The 20,955-nt window shown below is 48.4% G+C and overlaps 1 protein-coding gene across 2 annotated transcripts in view; it reads left to right on the plus strand.

Annotated features, from left to right (window-relative positions):
- Positions 1–14,860, plus strand: part of LOC149350584 (uncharacterized) — a 37,042-nt gene extending 22,182 nt beyond the window's left edge. Inside the window, exons 1-5 of one of the 2 annotated variants that reach the window (XM_089579622.1) lie at positions 2,785–3,157; positions 8,384–8,399; positions 10,019–10,166; positions 13,108–13,510; positions 14,370–14,860. In XM_089579622.1, the coding sequence (XP_089435748.1) occupies positions 2,822–3,157; positions 8,384–8,399; positions 10,019–10,166; positions 13,108–13,510; positions 14,370–14,696 (1,230 nt within the window). In that variant the 5' untranslated portion in view covers positions 2,785–2,821 and the 3' untranslated portion in view covers positions 14,697–14,860. Of the gene's footprint in view, positions 1–2,784; positions 3,158–8,383; positions 8,400–10,018; positions 10,167–13,107; positions 13,511–14,369 lie in introns of those variants that run through there. The other variant, XM_089579623.1, reaches the window with a different exon arrangement.
- The last annotated feature ends 6,095 nt before the right edge of the window (positions 14,861–20,955 follow it).

The following is a 20,955-nucleotide window of genomic DNA, read 5'->3' on the forward strand; positions in this document are numbered from 1 at the left end:
ACTTTGTGCCTATAAATGTTTGGCTTGCTCACAGTGCTCTATTGTACTATTCTTTATGTACACAGTCACGGGGGCGAGGATTGACAATGTGGAACCAGTGCTGCGTGGTACGTTCGGCACGAATGGCGCACTTCCCTTGTCGAACGCCCATTAGTGCACTGCGCTTGAACAACGGAACTTCCCACCACAGTCCAAAAAAGAAACCTTTTGAGACCGCTTTTTTGACCACTTATTGCAGCGCAGCTAGCAAGCGAGGGCGCAGCGCGTTGTTCAGGAAATGGACAAGGAAGCGAACGTGCTCTCACGTGAAGGCCGCACATAATGGCGCAGTTATCCATGCTTTCCTCTCGTTCGATAGCTTGCTAGCTCGTTTTCCAGCTATCAGTGCCTTAAACAACAAAGGAAATCAAAAGCAAAAGCCGATTGTTCCAGGCACATATCAGCATCAATATGTATTTACCTTGGTGCGTTTTTGTACAGTCAGTTTGATGCGATACAGGATATCATGTCTTGCAGTGATACGTTCGATCTGCTGGATGATTACTTTGTTTTCTAAGTGCCTTTTCTTAGCCGGGCCATTAAGCAGGGAGCGGTCAACTACTATATCAGATTGGCCTAATCCTGCTCTGACTAGGGAGTGCTTTTCACGTTTCACACTGTAGGCTTTGTAATGTGGTTGCACCACATTACTGTAGGCTCACTGGTGCTCGCGCTCTTGTTCATCGAAAACAAGCAGTGTCCCAGGCATGGCTGTTTCTATCGCATCTACTGAGATTACAGGGACCGCACGGCACCTATTTGCGCCTACCCATGAACAGAGGGAGGAAACGCCGGATCCAGAATACGGGATATTAATTAGGAGACTAAAAACGAGTTGCGGGACAGGTGGCTGTCACTTCTATACCACGAACAGCAGCTTACCCGGAGCCGCGAAAATTAGAGTGTACAACCTATGCATCCTACCAGCACCCATCGAGACACAAGACTAGAAATCTCGCCAAGAGCAGAGCAGCGAGAGATGGAAGGGAAATGACTGGTGTAAAATTAATAGAATGAAAACGGCGCGCATTCTATAACAAATACTTGAAGATATTTTCGCTCGAATTAAAAGGAACAAAACGGGCATGGACAGTCCGCACGCAGAGCATACAGCTTACAAATGTCGGTGGAATATTTTTAGCGTCAGAGTGGATGCCGGGAGAAGGAAACGTAATTGGGGGGGAGTCAGATGGAATCACTATAAATTTGCTAGGGTACCTTGGCTGGCGCTCGACAGGGGCAGATAATTCATTTGACAATTAAATCACCACGGTGGACCGATTTCAATGAAGACCAAATGCTGAGAATTAAGCGTGGGTTAAATAACACCATTTGGAATTGGTCAGGAGCCCTCCACTATGGCGTCACCACTGTGTTGCTTCGGAGTGCAAGAATCCCGCCCGTCAGCGGACTTGCACGGCTTCTGCTGACGGTGACGATGATGATGATGACCTACCTATAGTTTTAAAATCCCAACGTTCGAAAGCCTGAGCAGGGCATGTTCTTTGTGCGAAACCTTCGTATCGGCGTCGCGTCGACGTAGTGAGAATTAAATCTACGAGCATTGTTTCAGGAGTAAAAAGAGGATACGCAGAAGGCATGTATTAAAAGGTACTGAGAGTATCACTTTGTTAACCCGAGTAGCAGAAGCAGACGCAGAAAGGATAAGCATACACGTTAGGCACCCACTCCTACCTACCACTGGCTAGCGTGAAAGAAATGTATAATGCCCTATTGGCTAAACACCAGGCGAATCGATGATGCAAGCAGTCAGCGCGCTATCGCGTGTCCCTATACCTTCGGTCGATAACCCTGCGCTGAGCATGCGCCCACCTCATGGTTGACACCACAGCGCCATCCCGTTTGCTTAACAACAGACCCTACCAAATGCGCGAATTGATGCGCTCGGGTGCACTCCCCCACTCCCACTCCCCTCTGTAATGCCCTCTGGCCCTGAGGGTAAATAAATAAATAAATAAATAAATAAATAAATAAATAAATAAATAAATAAATAAATAAGAGCATTACAGATGAATGATAAGGCTATGCGACCGGGACCCGATAACGCTGTCGTGTTCCACTCTTAAAGGCGAAGCTTAAGCGTCCTCCATTTTTTTTCTTTTTTTTAAGACATGCAGTCTTACTCTGGCTTTCTCAACTGCTCTGCTGCACTAGATAAATGGAAAATGCAGCCATGCTGCTGGAACTTTGTCGTTCAAAAGTTTCTTTAACCGGCCGAGCAAAACGTACGGTCTTTGTCGAAAGTAAAGAGCTCAAGCGGTTTCATAACGGGTCATGCTGTGTGTCTCGTTATGCATAGCAAGCATCCCAAGCCTCTTGAAAGTGAAACTTTTGTCCTAATCGCTGCGAAACTTGGGACTTACACGAATGCTACAAGAGCTGCGCTACACGGCTTGAAATGAAACCCCTTGGGTTCTAAACACAGGCGAGAGCACATACGTGCGTGCAAAGAGCGGTTCGGTGGAGCGATAGCGAGCGGCAAGACCTCAAAGGGGAGCAACTACCTGCTTCAAAGATTTATCAAGGCGGAAGTATACGCCGACCGAAGAAGATAACCGACGGACGAAGAAACGCCGCCATCAGTTGCTTTTCACCACTTGACCCTCATAAACTCTTCTCTGCGGCTCTCGCAACGTGCATGAAACAGTTGTAGAGGCCACACTCACGGAGGAGGGGGAGCAGGAGACGGTCAAATGACCCGTGCAGGAGCCTGCGTGCGGGCAAGCCGCCGATTACGCCGCGAACGGCTGGAACTGTCCACATGATGGCTCTCTTTGTCGATGATCGCGGCATCCAGGAACTGCAGTCGACATTTTCCAGCTGTTCCACGCCGGCTATATTAAGCGTGCATGATCGACTGAAGGTTGCCTTCGCTCCTGTTCCTTTGTTGTTCTGTGGTATCTATTCTTATCGGACCTGCCCTATCAGAGGACAATGCGCCATGTTGGATTGTGAGGAAACAAGAAAGAAAGGTAGCCCGCATAGAGCCACCAATGTCCCCCACTCGCTAGGTGCATACAGAAGTGCTCGAGGCAGGGACATGGCGTCACTGCTCAACTCTGTTCTCGGAACCTACGGGGTTCTTCTCGTACTTATCGTAAGTGCCTCAGATTCACTAGTTTCCTGCCAGTTTCCTGTCAGTGCGCGTTTTGCATTCAGGGCTCTTAATTACTAACTTGTGCATGTTCAATATGTAGGGTTTGCGCACTATAGATGTAATATAGCGTCTTGATTGCTGCTCGGAGGAAATCATGAAGTGAAACGTTGCCAACGCTTACGAGTAGTCGTAGATGCTATACTGTACAGTACAGTGCGCTTCGCTCTTGTGTAGAGAGGTATGCTGCAAAACAATAAAAAAACGAAACTATACTGCAGCTATTCGGCTTGAGGTGAGTTGTTCGTCCCCATATGGCCCATGGGTCCAAGTGGCTGCACTTCCAAGCGAACATCGTCTTTAGAACCTGGCAGCTCCGGCGAGACGTCGCTTTGCTTGCAGAGCGCTCTACACAAGACTGATTCGCACTGTACAGACGTTATCTCGCATTTCGCTTCCATTTAAACGCAGAAATGTGCCAACTTGTTCGCCCCTGGTATACTCGCAACGTCAAGTGCGTGATAAAAACGTGCATGTGAGTTCGCGAGCCGCGTGCAAGATCTGCACTGTGCACCGATGCTGTCTTTATCACTCTGCTTTCGTTGAGTCTGTATTCAGCCACAAATGTTATGCGGTCGGGATGGAGCGTTTCTATGTCCATGTCATATTTCTCACGAAAAAAACGACTTGGGAAAAGGAAAGATCACTAAATTTTGCTGAGCTATAAAAAGGTGAATTTGAACGCATCTAGTTTTTTCTCTCATATCTCTAGCATTACATGGGGTAGCAGACTAAACGTATCGAAGCTAGTTATTCGCAGTTTTTCTTTTGTTCGTTCGAATTTGCAACATGATGTCCACATGGGCACAGCCGCCTCCCTAACATCTGAACATGACGGCCACACAGCACCAAACAGTTTTTTTTTACTATATATATGCCCACCATTCGCAGATAAGAGGGTGAATATATGGTTTCTATGTTTCAAGGGGTTTATGTGCCCCTCAACAGCTTTATGGCGGGACAAAGTGAACAGGATGAGTGGAAGCTTATCGAGTCCTCTGTTTCGCTTAGCGATATTTCACGTTGAATGATGCTTCAAAAAGAAAGCCTAGCAAGTCCAAGCAAGCAGAGTCACCGCTGATGTGTCATGCGCCACAATTAGCGCAGCCACTCTTCTGAGGAATGTGTTTTTACACTTCACATTATTTTTGGTCAACTTGCGCAGCAAGATTTGGGAGCGCACTGAAAAGCGTACGCGATGTGTAAACGTAAACTCTCGGGTTAAGTGGGTACAGAAGCTTTTTGTCTGTACAACTATCGCAACCAGGTTTGTTGACATTTTGAAGGTCAAGTGGAAAGGAAAACGGCGCTAAAAACCCCTCGGCCTTGTCTCCCGCGCCGGAAGCGTGAAAGTGACAACAGTAGCTGCAAAGAAACCCCCCCCCCCCCCCCCCCCCGCACCCCCTTCCTGGAGCGCCCAGTTCATAGCCGCTACTGCTGTCAAAATTCTCCGGAGCGGCTGCGGCATGCTGCAGCTCCTGCTGAGCACAAAGTCTCATGCAGCAGCGGCGGCCGAGTTACGAAGGAAGCGAAACGCTCTGCAACGATAGCCTAGTGGTTTCAGCATCCGCCTCGCATGCGGCATGCGCGGGGTTCGATCCCCAGCGCCGCCGGATATACCACCGGTGATACAATGGGTACAAGCTTTCCGCTGGCTCGGTGCTAGTCTTTTTTAGGGTGAATTGCTTGAAAAATGAGTAAATACCTTGTGCCATGGCGCTATTTGGCCACAGATGCCCTTGCGCCATAAAAATCCATCATTATATTCATGCAAGTGAAACGCGTAACCGCCCGTGGGCTATTATTCGTTATTTTTGTAGTAATTCTCCAGTACCGATGTAGGATGTGCCGGAAAATTAGCTACCTCTCCGCATTTCCTCACATGAAAGCCTTTTTCTCTCTCACTGCAGTCCACTCACCAAGGTATGCATCTGCAAGGGAGAGCACATGCAGCAACCCAACGTGCAAATTTGCTTACCTTGCAGTGCGAACGATGAAAAATAGAGCATGCCATGATGACTTGATAGGTCGCGGGTTTTCTTATACGCCCTATAATTCACGGACGATATCCACGTGTAAATAGGGAGTTTTAGAAGAGGGGAACCCTATCGAGGGTCATAGCGGGGCATCAGTGCGCATGCGCAGAATAATTACGCCTCTAGGGTCATTGTCCAGCGCATGCGCACTAGGGCCCCGCTATTTCCCTATCCCGCAATCGATTCTATTCTAAAGCTCCCTAATAGAGACTTATAGAATAGGGTGACTCTAATGTCCCTAGATAAGCTTATTATAGGGGCTTTAGGTGACCCTATCGGTTAGGGCATGCGCCCCCTCTATTTCTACAATGCCTGCCGAGTACGGCCGCTCAGACCGTCCAAGGCCCTCTCCTATTCTCTTTTCCTCCTCTCCCCCATCGTGGCGCCTAACGACGGAAAGCGGAAGAAGGCAATTTGCAATGCGTTCTCTCTTTCTTAGTGAGGCGGCGCTCTGCATCTCTCATGATCGTCAGCAAGCCTGCAGGCATAGACGCGTCATAGAGCGCGCCGTTCGTGGCGCTGCTCACCGTGGCGCTGCTGATAGCGTAGCCGCTGTAGGCGCTGGTTTTATAAGGAGCCACAGAGAGTGCGGTGCAGCAGCGGTGGCATTGCAATGAAAGGCTGTGGCGGCTTGTTCGAATAATGTCTGACTTTTAGCTACAACACTGAAACATTCCGGGAGAGGCACTGAAACTGCTTGGTGACGCGTATCTCCGGAATGGCAAAACCGTCGTCCTTTGCCTGGCTGCCTCGTTGTGAGCTCGGCCGTCAGGGCGATACGGAGGCGGTGGCGCGTTGCAAGTCATACTGCGCGTGATAGTAGATGCAGAGTATTATATGTGGTATTACTGTAAATAGTTGTAAATATATGTAAGTAAGTGCACGCAAACGTCCCCTTTTCTACAGTCTGTGCAGCGAACTTCCTCAGCTCCACATAAACGAGCTTAAAATTTCTCACACTTCACTCAAAACTAAAAGCAGCAGCCGGACTGAACACAATCAACCAGCGCCATTTTAGTACTGCCGCGAGGACACCACGTCAGCGTCGCGGGCCCAAAACATTCACCCGCGCAAAACAATTTTCGTTAACCATAGTGCCACGAAACGAACGAACGAAACAACTTACAACACTCTATTCGTCTGGCAAGGAACAGCAATATGCGGCGCAAACACCTCAAGCAGCGCCTCAAGTATGCCAGCCGCCATCCTCAAGTGATAGGCGGAGCGAACACCTCAGCCCACTACAGCCCACCGCTGCAAACGACGAGAAAAGCTGCCACTCCAGCCGATCGATTGTCGTGGGAAAAAACGCCGCACCGCGGATGAAACGAGAGCTGCACAAGATGGGGTAGGAAGCAAGTATCTGACAGACGCGTGGTGTAGGAGTGGGGCAGAGCTATCACCAGAACGCCAGCATCGCGCGACCATGCGCAAGCATGACGCAAGCAGTCCTACCATCTGGGTAGTGCCGCAACGCGGCAACTAACTGAAATGAGGCGTACCGACGGCGCCCATTGCGAAGCGGCTGTCATTGTAAAGATAGAAGAGGCGCTGGTTAGGGGCATAGGAGAACAGCGGGGCGCCACTGCGCATATGCAGGACTTTACAAAAAAGAGCTGTACGAGCGATTGATAATTTACATTACAGTGAGAGCACGGGTCCTTCCTTCCTCAACCATAGACTGCTAACCATCACGGCAGCTTACCACAAGAAGCTTGCTGTTTATGTCAGAAACCTTATGAAAGGAAACTGGCAGACTTTTGAGAGCACATATATAATTGCCCAAACAGCATACAGTGTTAGGCACCCTCAATACCATGCATCAAAATCACGTACAAACTATGGGTTCCAAAAACTAACTCACATAATTCCTCATACATTAAACACCTATCCATACTTAACAGAATTGTCACTACAAAATATATCCGAGGTCAGATTTAGGAAAACTGTTCATGAATATTTTTGTTATAGCTAGTTGTGGTGTGTTTTTACCAAATCAGTTTTTGTCTTTGTTATGTTTTGCTCTTAGTTTTGTTGTGCTTAGCTCTATGCATGACTGATCTCTGTTTCGTTGTCAATATATCCGCTGCTTTTCTAGTTTCTGTTACTTATGGAAATTTTGTACCATTGCCAAGTGCCACTTTGTTTTTTGTTTTTACATGGGGAGGGCAGGCCTCTGTCAGGCGCTACTAGGCGCCTTTAGCTTTCTCTCCCTTGTTTGCAGTCTCTGTACTGGCCAAACAAAACCAATAAATGAAATGAAATGAAATGAAATAACCGGAGGGAGGGGCGTTATTGTCCTGCGCCTGCGCGCTGGCGCCCCGCGATTCCTCTATGCCCCTAACCGATAGGGTCACCCTATCCTATAAGTCTCTAGTGTTGACGAACGTCCACAACATAAGCCATGCAGTCGGTCACTTTTTTCGTAGCTTTGACACGGTACTGAAACGTCTCGCATCTAGGGGGAGAAGCAAAGAAGAACGGGGGGGTCTCTTTTGTAAAGTTAGTTTATGAGTGCGTCCAAGCATTTTCCGAGACAACGGGATGCGCAATGCAAGAATTGTGGTGCATATCCCTCCGTCTACGTTTGCAAGCTGAATTTGCAGAAAGTTAATTTGTACGGTTTAGGTCGTTTTCTTCACCTCAAGAGCTACATTTGCACCTAAAACGCGTGATACCACTCCTTGAGTTCAGTTATTCAACAGGTGCGTGTCTTAATTACGACTGAACGATGCACTAACTTATTTTCGAGCCTTTCGGGCCTCCCCTTCGGTTTGTAATAAGTTTATTGAGTGATGGGTTTCGCGTCCCACAGCGACATTGGGCGCCGAATTAATTGATCCCACCTGCAGTTCTGCAGCGGGCACCGATATATCAGTGCATAAGCGGTTTTCATTTCGCTCCCATCGAAATGTAGCCGCTTAGGCCCGATAGAACCCGCAGCCATGGGCTCGGAAACCGAACGCCATGCACTCTTAGCCACCGCAGGTAGTCGCGTATAGGTGTACCGTTCAAAGTCGCGAAATGTTTCGGTCTATAGGCCGCTAACGTGATTCTAACCACTCGTTTCCGACTGTGTTTTAAAATAAAGAGCGCTCAGAATCGAATTTAACTGCGCCTTTCTTACTTGCAGGTACTACAAAACACCGGTGAGTGGAACCAACGATCTACTTGTTTGTCTTTCCGCTGTTGCTGGTGCCTTCTTAAAGACATCCTCCCCTCAGATGATCGTTGTCTCCTTTATTCTGCCATTTTCCCTTTTCCCAGCGTGGAGCAGTAGTCCAGAGAATCCGTCTACTCTCTCCTCCTTTCCTTGCAATAAGGCTTTCTCTCTCTTCTTCTCAGATCGCATTCTCGCATAAATCATGCATTTCATGTTCAACACCTCTGTAGGTCGTCGTGTATGTCCGTAACAAAATTAGGAGCGAAAAAGTGTAGAATGAACAATCCGTCCAGTTTCCGTAGCCGCTAACATGAATTATCATCCTTGGCTTTTGTGTCATATTCGTGTTCTAAAAAAAAGCGCGCTCGCACCGTTCTACAACGAAAGGAATTAAACTGCGTTACGTATTTCCTTTCTAAAAGAATAGTGAACGTTACCATACTGATGCTGCAACATAAAAGTTTACGAAAACAGTATGACCTACCACTTCATCTGCAATGTGTCCTACATTAAAACGTCGATCGCAAAATACTGTTTCAGCTTCCACCCTCTGTAAGCTTCTCCCGGGTAAACTCGCGGCGGTATGGAATAGCCATGGCATTGTAACGGGATATTCGGACGGTGTAGCTCGGACTATAACTGAATTAAGGCAGTGCCTGTTCACGTTAATCCTATTATTGTTCGCTACAGACGCCACCACTCTAGTCTTGAAGTATATGAGTGATTTCCTTTTGTAAAGAGCTGGTGTTTGACTCATTCTACAATGATAGCAACAACCGTCACATAAATGTTTCGGTCAATAATCCGTCAGAGGAAACCAACTAATAAAGTGACACTGCACAGCTTCCTTCGTTTCTTATGCTTCTGCTCAGCCAGTGCAAAAAGTAAATTTTATAAATGAATATAAGTACTTAACAGCCAACAACCATATATAGTACATAAAAGAGAGCGCACATGAGTTTGAAAGTAAAAATTGGCAGACGCTTAGATAGTATGTTGCGATAAATTGCGTAAGCAGAATGCACTTTTAGGATGATGCTTTCCCATTCGATGCTTTTCTATGATGTTTTTACCTTTTGCGCATCCCGCCATTACCTGAAAGTGGCACCAATTAATTTCGCTTTAGTCTGGCTGCTTTTTAAGGTCAGCTAAAGACTTTTTATGCTTTCACATTTGTTGCATACATATCGCTTTATCTGGCGCACTCGCTGTTGCGTTGTTTTAAGATATGAAAAACCAACTAGTCCGCACCTCTACCATTGTAAGCTTTCGCCGTTTTCCTCTCTCCGATGTCGCCGCTCACTTGGAGGTGCCGCTGCGCCCGCCTCTCCACCTCTTCCGATTTCCCCTCTCCCCTCTCGTATGGGTGCGGCTCGCACACTCGGTTCGCTGCAGGCGCCGGAGCCTTCAGTCTGCTGCCACGCAGAGACACACACTGGCATTTCTGTCTAATAGCACTCACAGAGCTTACACAGTGAAAAAAAAAAAACGCACTTTTTATCAGTCGTTGTAATCAACGGTGGCTTCATAAACCGCAAACATTGCCGCAGAGAAACGTCTCAGTGCTTGCCTTCTTTTTTTTTCATCTTTTTCTCCGTGTCAAAGCGGGCGACGCAAAGAAGGTGTTCGATGTCAACAATAAGGTCAAGGATTTCATCCGAAAATTGGAGAGACAACACAAGACAAAAGTTTCTTGGTGGGACATGTACGGCAAGGAGCAATGGCTTGTAGACAGACGCGACCAGTACAAAAAGTGAGTGGTCCAAGGAAGGAAGCTGCTCCTTGTGTAAAGCGGTATGTGCATTTTGCGCGTGCGTGCGTGCGTGCGTGCGTGCGTATGCGTGTGCGTGTGTGCGCGTGACGTGTGTGTGTGAGAGATATATATGTTTCCGCATTTCATATCTTCTGACGGCATTTGTTACTATCTATTCTCTCGGAGAGGCCAGTCATGGATGTGCAAAGAACACTACATTAAAAACGAGAGGTTTTAAAAACAGGCTATGAGCGACGAGGCGTTCGTTAAAATACACCAGAAGTTAACAGTCTCTGAAACAAAACAGGGAAATGCTAACACAGCCTGGAGCGTATTAACGAGCATAACTCGTGACTGTGATGGCTGACGTGGAAAGTCATTTAAACCGCGGTACCCCATGGAGGGAAAAAATCATAAACACGCCGTGAAACTAGAAAGGGTGACAGAGGGCCAGCACAGCATCCATACACAGGCTGTGGATCTGGACCCAGTGTAGGTGGGTCCTCTTTTCTGTTCTTTTCCTACTTTTTATAAATCAACTGCGTCCTATATATGAAGGTCAGACCACCGACCCAAACTGTTGGATATATATAAACTAATATGGCCTCGAAAGTTGTGACCCCTTCATTCTTTCTGCATCTATGTGCCTGCACCTATTATGCTACCATGTAGTTTTAAACATTGGCTAAAGTTAGTTGGGACACCTGGTATACTAACCTGCGTCATGCTTGGGTGACGCAGCCGTCTTGACTGAATTTTATCTTGACAAATGGAAGACGGACCTAAACAGAGCAAAATGTTCGAAACAACATATACGCGACAACGGACGGGACACAGAAATAGAAGCTTATGAAACTAATGTGGACATTCAACTGGTGTTTATTTAACAACCAGCATCTGTCTTGCTACCAACAGCAGCACGCGTGTGCACTTTCACGGATCACATTAAGAAAGCGCCACCGGTATCAGATCAGGCCGAACTGAGAAATTTCAATTCTCTGTATGGAACACTTGAATTGCGGTCGCGCTGCCTGACCGTTTGCACATCGACTAGTATATCCGTACAAGTCAAGAGCCGTGTAGGTACGACCGCAAGATTGGCAGTGCACCACTCATTGACGCCGCATGCTCGCGTAGGCGATGGCCGCCGCCGCGTCCCGTTCGTCCTATGCAAACCTTTCCGCAGTCAAGCGGTACCACGGACACCGTACACGTTTTCCACGGCATAAACTTATTTTTGTGGCCAGCTTTGCAAGCTTTGATTTTGTTAGCTAGACAGCACAAACGAGACAATTTGCAGGGAGCGGAGAGACCCAGAACTTAGGCTACATTATCCTGATATCTTTTGCACTCACGTAGGTCGACTCTTGAGGACTTGGAGCTGACTTCGTTGCGGCAAAAAGACCACAGCAAGCACTCATAAACGGTCTGAAGAAGACTAGGCAGAAAACCAGCCAATCCGAGGCGACCCATTAGTTCATATTTATGCGAGTCTGTTTTTAACTCAGATCCACTTGTGCATTGAAATTAAACTGAACCTCGAGTGAGCATGATTTAGCGAGACCTCAGACAAGGTCACGTTTCCCCCCCTTGACAACCCTATAAAGCGGCAGGAGCCGTACGGCAAGAGCGTTTTTCTTTTTTTGTCCTTGTCACGTGTAGTCCCAAAAATAAGCATAGATCGTCTGTTGAGCAAAGTGGTACACTGCCAGTCTTGCGCACACACACCGGTTTTCAGTGACACGGAGGCCGTCGGTCGCGCGCACGACCAGACAGCGCAAGAATTTCATGAAACCTCGCAGATAGTAAAATGCAGCCCTGGCAGGCTGGCACATGCTTTAGCTATGCTTCATTTGTTTCATAATGAGTTGGAATTTCTCGGTTCACCATTATCCGATCTCTGTATAGAGCTTTTTTACTATGCTCCGTGAAAGAGCGCGCGACTGTTGGTAGGAATTCAGCGGCTTGTTTTTCGGTTAAACACAAATTTAAAATCTACGTCCGTCTGGTACGTTTCTCTATCGCGTCTCCTGGCGCAGTTTTTGGTCATGTCACACGAATGGCCCCTCATCGCCCGGTACAATTTGCGCACAGAAAGATATACCTGATCAGATATCTTGTTCTGCAGAAATATCAGTTATATTTCTTAAATAATGGTGCCGTATACAATCTGCAGACGAAGTGAAATATCCGGTGGATACGCTAACCACAACAACGGACTGAAGAGCTCGTAATGATGCAACTCCGCTCAAAAGTAACAAAAATATATTCAAATTTTCATTCTTTCCACGAAGAGTTCAAGAATTATTGGAACGCACACCCGGGTTCAGTAGTATCTGCCCTGTTGTACAAATGGCGTACTTTAGTTCATACACTTGCAGTTTCACTCTTCCTTTTTTTAAACAAATTTTGTCTCTTTGGATGCTTTGTGCTTGCTTGAAATTGTGCTATGAGAGTTACTAGCACTGTTGTCTTTGCAATTGGTTTTATGCCTTTGTTTGCGCCTTTCTTATCTTTAAGTATGTAAATAACTAACTACGGTAAAGCGCAATGGGCGCTGTAGGCATTTGAAACAAATGACAAAAATCTTTAAGGAAATAAGACGAAGGACAGGTAAGAAAAACACACAGCTGCGCTAGTATTCGCAACAGCAATGGTGTGCGCTTCTCTTATCTGTTCTTAATTCGTACTGAGCGTGCTGATTTGTCCCCGTCAAGAATTCCCACCATAAGACCCAATTAGAGATTTTAGAGCAGTGTAAATAAGTAAGTAAATAAGCAAATAAACAAATCAAACTCTTCCTTGCCGCGGTGAGCGACCAAACCCCAATAAATCAGCCCAGGATCTTACCATGTTTATCGCTTCCTTTTTGAAGCTGCTGCCTTTCAATGATACTTCATGGGAATGTTCGGGCACAAATCGCTTATTGCGCACCCTGCAGGTACCATGTGACGGCCAAGGCGGAACCCATGACCTTAGACTCCATGTCGAACAGGACACTGAAATCGAACAGGACAGTGAAATCGCACACGGTGTACGTGAACAGATTCGAGAATCATCAGCCCTATAACGAGCAAAAAACCTTTATTAAGCGCACTACGCGCCGAGAAAAGGAGGTATCCTGGTTTGCCACCAAAAGTATCAACATCGACGTGGATGTGCGGGCGTCGCTTTCGCTGTTCGGCGTCTTCAACTTGGGTGGCAGCTTCGAGTACCGCTACGACCTGAGGAGAGGCGAGAGGCACGTGGAGAAGGAAGTAGAGGAGTTCAGCATCGAAAAAGAGATAACCATTCCTCCTCGCTCCACAGTCGAGGTAGAATGGGTCATCACCGAGACCATAGAGGTTTGTACCCACGCACTCGGCAGTGTCTCATGTCCCTCTTCTTTCTCGTCAGCCGACAAGAATGCGTTAAACTCCACAACACAATGTCCTGCTGCGTGTGCCCCGCCGCGTCAAAGAGCACGCCGCGGTCGCTCTTCAGTGTCGCGTGAGGCAGCCTTCGTAGACCTGCGCAGAGCCCGACAGACGCGACGCTAACGCTACCGAGACATGTACTACCACCCGTAAAAGTTCTGCTTCACCTTCCTTCGCCTAGGAGCGCGGCATTGACAGTAGTGAGATGCAGTAAGCAGTCATGGCGTGAAGTTTAGGGTTTAGAGAGGAGAGGGAAGAGTGCTGGGTGGTGAGAAATTCTGATGCTAGTCGCTGGGTAGGTGTGCGGTTTAGGGTATGCGTGTGCGTCATGCATTGGGAGCATGAGCTGTAGGGCTGCGGCGTGAGCGGACGACGCCGACGACACAACCTCGCAAAATGACACCAGCACAACTATCGCTGCACACTAACATACTCACAAACACACATACATGTTATAACAGATTGCGCTGATATTTACCAACCGACCAACGCGATAGGCTTGACGCTTGTCAGGAAAGTGGAAAAATGATATGCATACACTTTCAGGTAACGTTCTGTATAGTCGCCGCTGCCGCAACGCCTCACGCTCAACACTGAGGGTTACATGCTGCGACCGGGTTTCTATAGATATCAACAGCGTATAGCAAATTTTTTTCGCGACCTTTTCATCCTTTTCCTCTAACGATTAGCAGAAAGGCTGCTATAGAGCAGATATATAGTATGAAGAGTAACATTATTAAATCGTGATTTGACGCGCATTTACAGCTATTTTTTTTTCCTCTTTCAGAGTTGCCCGTGGAAATCAGACGTCGTCCTCGACGGATGGTTCACGCTATGGTTCGAGAGACCAGTGCAACGCCACCACCTCTGGTTCCACCCCATCGACGCGGTCCGCGACCCCGACCTCAAGCTTCACGACCCCTCAGGGGTTGTGTACACCGCCGAAGGGTTCGCTGTGGGCATCACCACAATCAGGAACGACCTGAGAGTCAGGGAGTACAGTCATGTGAGGCCGCAGAATGAGACCATTTATGCAGTGCCACTGAACGGGAGCGACGTTGTGTCCACGACTATCTCTAGGATGTCACCTAACGTCACGGAAGCTATGCCCTAGTGCGACCAGGCATTTTTTTGGGCAGCGCGTCGGCTTTTTTTTTTCGTCGCACACGCAAGTCATGACGCCACGGAAGGGCCGCAAAGCGACTTACTTGAATCCGGCGAGTGAATCAAACGAGTTTCCCTTTGTTAAACACTTAAATTAAAGCGGCTATGAAACACCTTCTGAGCATTGTACATAAACTCGCTCAATCACTACATTCTCTCGTCACGAACACCTGAGCCAAATAATACGCGTCCATACGTAGCAGAGAATCCATAATCGCGCGCGAAAGTTGGCGAGTCCTTTCGGCGACATTTTCATGCTCGCGCCCTCTATGGTGCCTTGATGTCCGCGCGCGCTGGCCATCGAGGCACCCTAGCGCCTTCCACCGTCACCCGCTCCTGGGTAATTCTGTTCGGAGATGGCTAACTCTATGGAGATGGCTATTGGTTAGATTCTTTCAGGTGTCATGCTACCACCATGGCCGCGACCAGTCAACAGTGTCACTCCGGCGGTTCAGGAAGCTCCGCCTCCCGAGGAACGCCGATCTTTGAGCGTGCAGAAAGTGACGAGAGGTGCAGAAAAGGTACGAAGACGCTGAAATTCAAATTTTGATACTGATAACTCAGCGTCTATAAAACGCATTTAAAAATTCTTGCTGGAGGATACTCGTGAGGCGGCGTCCTTTAACTTCCTTTCCCAGGAATACCGCACCTTTATTGAGAGCCCCTTTCACAAAGGAAACATTGCCTGTATGCCCTTCCGCCGAGCGAAAATTTTCGTAGGGTCCTAAAGCGGCAATGACAGCCGTTCTTCATATTGCAGTTTTGTACTTCAGCAACTAATACAATGCCAGGATATTGTGGGCAGCTTGATGGTTCGTTGGCGCCAAGGTTATCATTAATCGGGCCAACCAGCCCACTGCTGCACTCTCCGTAAGTCTGGAGGGGGTGAAGCGACAAACTTCTCCACCCCGCGTGCGAAAAGAAGAGGTTCGGACTGCTGACCGGCGATAGGGGCCACGCCTGATTAGCCGTTGACCGGAGGCATGAGGCGTAGACGGATTCAGTAACAAACCCCTTTACTTGGGCAAAGAACAACAACGGAATGTTACAAAACCAAGCCCGGCAAAACAAGGTCAGTTACACAGGCGCACTATTATACAGGCGCTTTTATGTTGCGCTAACGTTTACCGAAGCAAATAACAAACACAGGAGGACGCAAATAAACTACTAACATGAAGAGGGAAACATCGGGATGATAACTATACAACAATGCTAAGCGCGAAAGACATACTACAAAAAGATTAAGACGAGAAACAGCGAGCGACAAGACAACGAGTACAAGCGAGTGGGGAGAAACGGTGGCTTATCTGCGGAGTGGCAAGGTCCGGTCGCAGGGGTCGTCGGGCTTGCGGGGCTGATAGGATGCTGCGGATACGGGCGAAATTGGGCCACACGTCTTCGAGGCCACAGTCACCACGCTCTACGCGTCGGGCCCCGCCTAGGCTCGCTTGCTGACTACTTCTCTGCAGCTGAACCCCCTTCACGTCTACACGCAACGATTTCTCCAGGCCAACTCCTCGGCTCACGGTTTTCCCGTCGCCGCGTTCACGAGGAAAACAAACAAAGGGAAAAAAAAAAAGCTCTCGGCACAGCGTGCCAACAGTTCGCACACCTCAAAAGGAAAAAAGAAAAACAGAAAGAAACTGAGAAGGAACGCGAGAGAAAGCCCCGATGCTAACGAGGATCGTATGCGAAGGTCGGGAAGGGTGCCGTGGCATTCAACCCACAGCTGCCCGTTCCTGCAACGTACAAGTGCTCGCGTCCAGGCGATAATACGAGGAGGGGCGGAATCGACTGACCCTTCGGCGTCGCGAGGGGTTAACCGTCCACGCGGGAGGTCAAAATCGTCGCCGCCGCGCCGCGACATGTTTGCGAAAAACAGAGACGCCTGGCTACCTCGGCCGCAAAAGCAAAAGGACAAGGCAGGCACGAACTTTGACATGCAAGAGCCTATAAATCGACTTCCAAAATGTGGGTGTCTAGGACGCGCTGTATGTTCCAAAAATGCTATCGAAATTGAGAGCGGGTAACTACCCCCGCTCCCCTGGCTAAGCCTGGGTCGCACAGATGTGGTGGTGAGCCATCCCGGGGCTCTGTCGGGCTCTTTGGACAATAGTTTCGGTGCTCGAAGGAAGTGGCCGCTTATCACGCACCTCTTCCATGTCCCGAACCACGTGCGCTCCCGCGCTTGCTTCTGAGACGATGAGTGCCTGTTTAGCGTCAGCTGACATGCTTAGACACGTTTTTGAACGATTTCCATATATAGGCGTGCGCAGGGTTCTCCATGAGGGGGAGCAAAGTTCAGCCCCCCCCCCCCCCCCTCCGACCAACCTCTTCTCACCCAGGCGCTTATAAAACTTTCATTTCAAAGTGATGGAATTGCAAAATGTACAAAATGTTATTGAGCAGTAGATTTTACTTTTATGTTTAACATTGGCAGGGAAATAGATGGTATAGAGAGGGTAGGCAGATGATTTCTCGACACTCGCAAAGTGGACAAGGGAGAGGAAAGCCTCAGGATGCTTGACAACGCTTCAACAAGAGGACTTGTCACCACCCAGACGAAGGCAAGTCCCCTTGTCGAAACGTTGACAAGCACCCTGAGGCTTTCTCCTCCCTTGCTAACTTTGTGAGTAAGGGCAGATGAAGGCAATACCTCCGCCGCTGAGGCATCAGTGTAACAATGCGCTTCCGAAGGAATTTTTATTCTCTCTAAACCACATAAAAAATGAACACATCTGTTTTTTGATAACTGCAACAAACAACCTGAAAAGACTGCCTCAAAGTGACTCGGCAAGTAAATAGTTCTTGGAACGCAACATCATGGGTCTTCGGCCGCCAGTATCGTCAAAAAACCTGCATGGCCATAGCACTTCACCATGAACAATTTAGGAGGGTGGGCGGCTGCTGATTTTCCAGTTGTTGATTTTCCAGGTCAGCCCGCAGCAGCCCAAATTGCCGGCAGCGTAGGCCCGCGTACATGGTGCGTACATGGTACCGTAGAGGAGCTTAATCCTCAGCTCTTTCCTGTTCCACGAGCACAGTCCAGTGTACAACATGCCGGCACACTTCGACTTGTTTATGAAAAGCTCCTTGCACCCCTCCCGTGCCCCGTCCTCAGTCTCCTGTTCTCTTCTCGTCAAATTTTTGGCTGTGATGACCGTTTCTTCGCTGTCTTCTCGGTATTGGCATTTTGAACTGCAACACTTGCTTGCACGACACTTTTAGGCGAATCGAAAACTGTCGCTCCTAGCTTGATTCGTATTAGCTTTCATTAAATTGTACTGCTTTTCATTCGTAGTTTTTTTCGCGAGCGAAAAGGTGACATTGCTCAAGAGGCATATTTTAGATCCCTTTCCCGAGTATATAAGGATTAAGTTCGAACTCTGCACCCAATCAATCAAAAGGGTGCGGAAAATTTCGCAGCCACCTCATATCCACTTCCGAAAATCGCCGCAACGTTTCACCGCCATCGTCATGAAATAATCATTTCTGGAGCAGATTAAAACATTAATTACTACCACTTTGGCTATCTCCTTGGCTTAAAGGTATCACCATGTCTGATACTATGCATACAAAAAACAAAAACATCATGCTTGATTTGCGACGCAGGGCTCAATCAACTACTAGATAGGAACAAGAACCTCTGGCGTTAATGAGAAGCGCACTTGCTTTCCACGTCGTTTCCGGGCTTGAGCAAAGCTTGTGCAGTTCAAGAGCCGGGCCAAGTAGGCCAGGTTCTTCGCGTGGGTCCGCCCCATAAAAAAAAAAAAAATTACGGCCAGAGCAGAGCTCTACAATGCACACTCCCAGGCACAGAACAAACCTAAGCGTCCACTGCATAACTCGAGGTTCCACCTTAGGCTCGTTACTGTTGAGAAGCGGACGTTCGCTATTTCAGCAGCAAGCATAGGAACTCTGCGTATATATGAGCTCGAGCCGTGTCGGAGGCGTGACAAGAGACACCTACCTTTCCAGCACTGGCAATGCGAAATTCGATAAAAGGACCTGACACAACTCGTACCGGCTCATTGCACTCGCGAAGGGCCTGCGCCCGTGCCAACGGTGAACGAAAGGCGAACAGCTACGAAAGATTGCCGCTGCGCCAGCGGAATCCTCCGCTTCGGTTGTCCAAAGACACCGGCATGATGCCTTATGCTGCCTCGAGCGCCCTAAGCAGTGAAAATTTTCTTCCCTCAGCCATCAACAGCATAAAAATATCTAAGCGGATACCGTCGTCGCGAAAGACACGCGACAAACTTCGCTGTTGCGTCCACCCGCCACTGACATCACTCATGTCCACTCACCCCTCATTTCTACTCGTACACGCATCCACTCACTCACACTCACATCCCCTCCCTCACACTCACATCCCCTCCCTCACACTCATACTCATGATCACCCACACTCTCATCCACTCACACTCACAGCCAGTGTGAGTGAGGCGATTTGAGTACACTCATGAGTGAGTGTGCCGACCTATGGGTATCTTGCCCCTGTACTTTCGCGGGCGATCGAAGTAGCAGTCGTCCCTCGTATATAGTGCCTGGTACCGCAAAAGCGATAACAGTAAAGTAGTTTTTCTTCGGTGTAGGTAGCGTCCGGTCACAGTACGCTGATGCAGCGCCCATCGGCAGTCGATGGATTGGTCGACATGTATAGACGCCGTCGCTGACGCATCGGTCTGTCACGCTAGCCCGACGACGACACCAGCACGACCAATGATCGCGTATCGTCGTAGTGTAAAGAGTGAGCATAGTGGTAGGTGTGGTGGGGGCTAGTTGGTTTGACATACTATTAACTTAAAAACGTTAAAACTTATTGGACCACATGCTAGCCACGGTGATATATACACGACATGCGTGCGCCAGCGAAGATGTGCCCTCAGTCGGTGTCTGCGCACCGAACCGAACGGCAAGGACAGCGACACGGAGAAAAATACCACACCACCATGACGCTGTCGCTCGTCGCACGCCGCCATCACCTGGGCTTGTGCGACGCGAAATCTTTACGCCCGGTAAGCCGACGGCCCGAAAAACCCAGCCTTTGTGTAACTTATCCACATCGAAAAAAGAGAAACGCGCGGCTGCATTTCATATCTTCATACTTTAATAGTAATCAGCAGTGAACTTTTGCCAGGCTCTTAAATTCAAGGTCACGTGACCTAGCCATCACGACCTGCCCACCGGATAGTGAGCTAAGTGCCAATCGTGGTAGTTAAATTAATGATTGGTTGCTCGGGAAGAGCAACCTGGGTCGCACAAGGCCCACCGCTGGTAGCACCTGCCATCGCAGGGCAGCGGCGCATCGTTTAACCGCTGCACCACTGCGCCAAGACGGGTATGAGGACTCCCAAGAATCTATGAATGTTTTGGTTTTATGGAGTTTAACGTCCCAAAGCGACTCAGGCTATGAGGGACGGCGTAGTAGAGGGCTCTGAGAATATCGACCACCTGGGGTTCTTTAACGTGCACTGACATAGCACTGTACACGGGCATCCAGCATTTCGCCTCCCCCGAAATGCGACCACCGCGGCCGGAATCGAACCCGCGTCTCTCGGGACAGGAGCCGAGCACCATAACCACTGAGCAACCGCGGCGGCAGGTCTATGAATGTAGAGAATGACCTTATGCATATATGGAAATTAACCCATTACGCTATCGCATCATACCCTTAGGGCTGAGCTTAAGTGTCCTCTTCATTTTTTTTTCTTCATGCGCTCAACAGCGTCAATGCACTCAGACTTTTGTAAAGAAATAAGATTCCGAGCTGTGACGCTGCTGTTAATAAAAGTGCTCAACAGCACGCTCCGCTGCTTTGTTATGAGGACCAGGCATGCCACCTCATGACCCTGACTCACGAGGCGCGACAAACAAGCAGCGGAGACCAACAAAAAACTGTAATACGAGCGGTTCATTAACGAACCTTTGACGGCGAGGAATTACGAACAACCGAGTAAAATTCTGGGCAAAAAATGTAGCACTGAGAAGAAAACAGCTAAGTGCTGATGTTATTGCAGAAATTAGATACCGCATAGTCAAGCCATTTACTTGAGGAAAGTACTTGTGCTTTCAAAGACGAACGAATGTTTCGCAATCAGCGTTTATTGCATGGGAATTCTCATTTCACACAAACAAGCGACCTCTTACCGCTAAGTAGACGTAGCCATAAGTAATTAAGGCAGTACTCTAAGGTATATACAACAACTG

Source organism: Amblyomma mixtum, chromosome 3 (assembly GCF_055824585.1).
Source record: "Amblyomma mixtum isolate Tamu chromosome 3, ASM5582458v1, whole genome shotgun sequence".
Taxonomy (NCBI): domain Eukaryota; kingdom Metazoa; phylum Arthropoda; class Arachnida; order Ixodida; family Ixodidae; genus Amblyomma; species Amblyomma mixtum.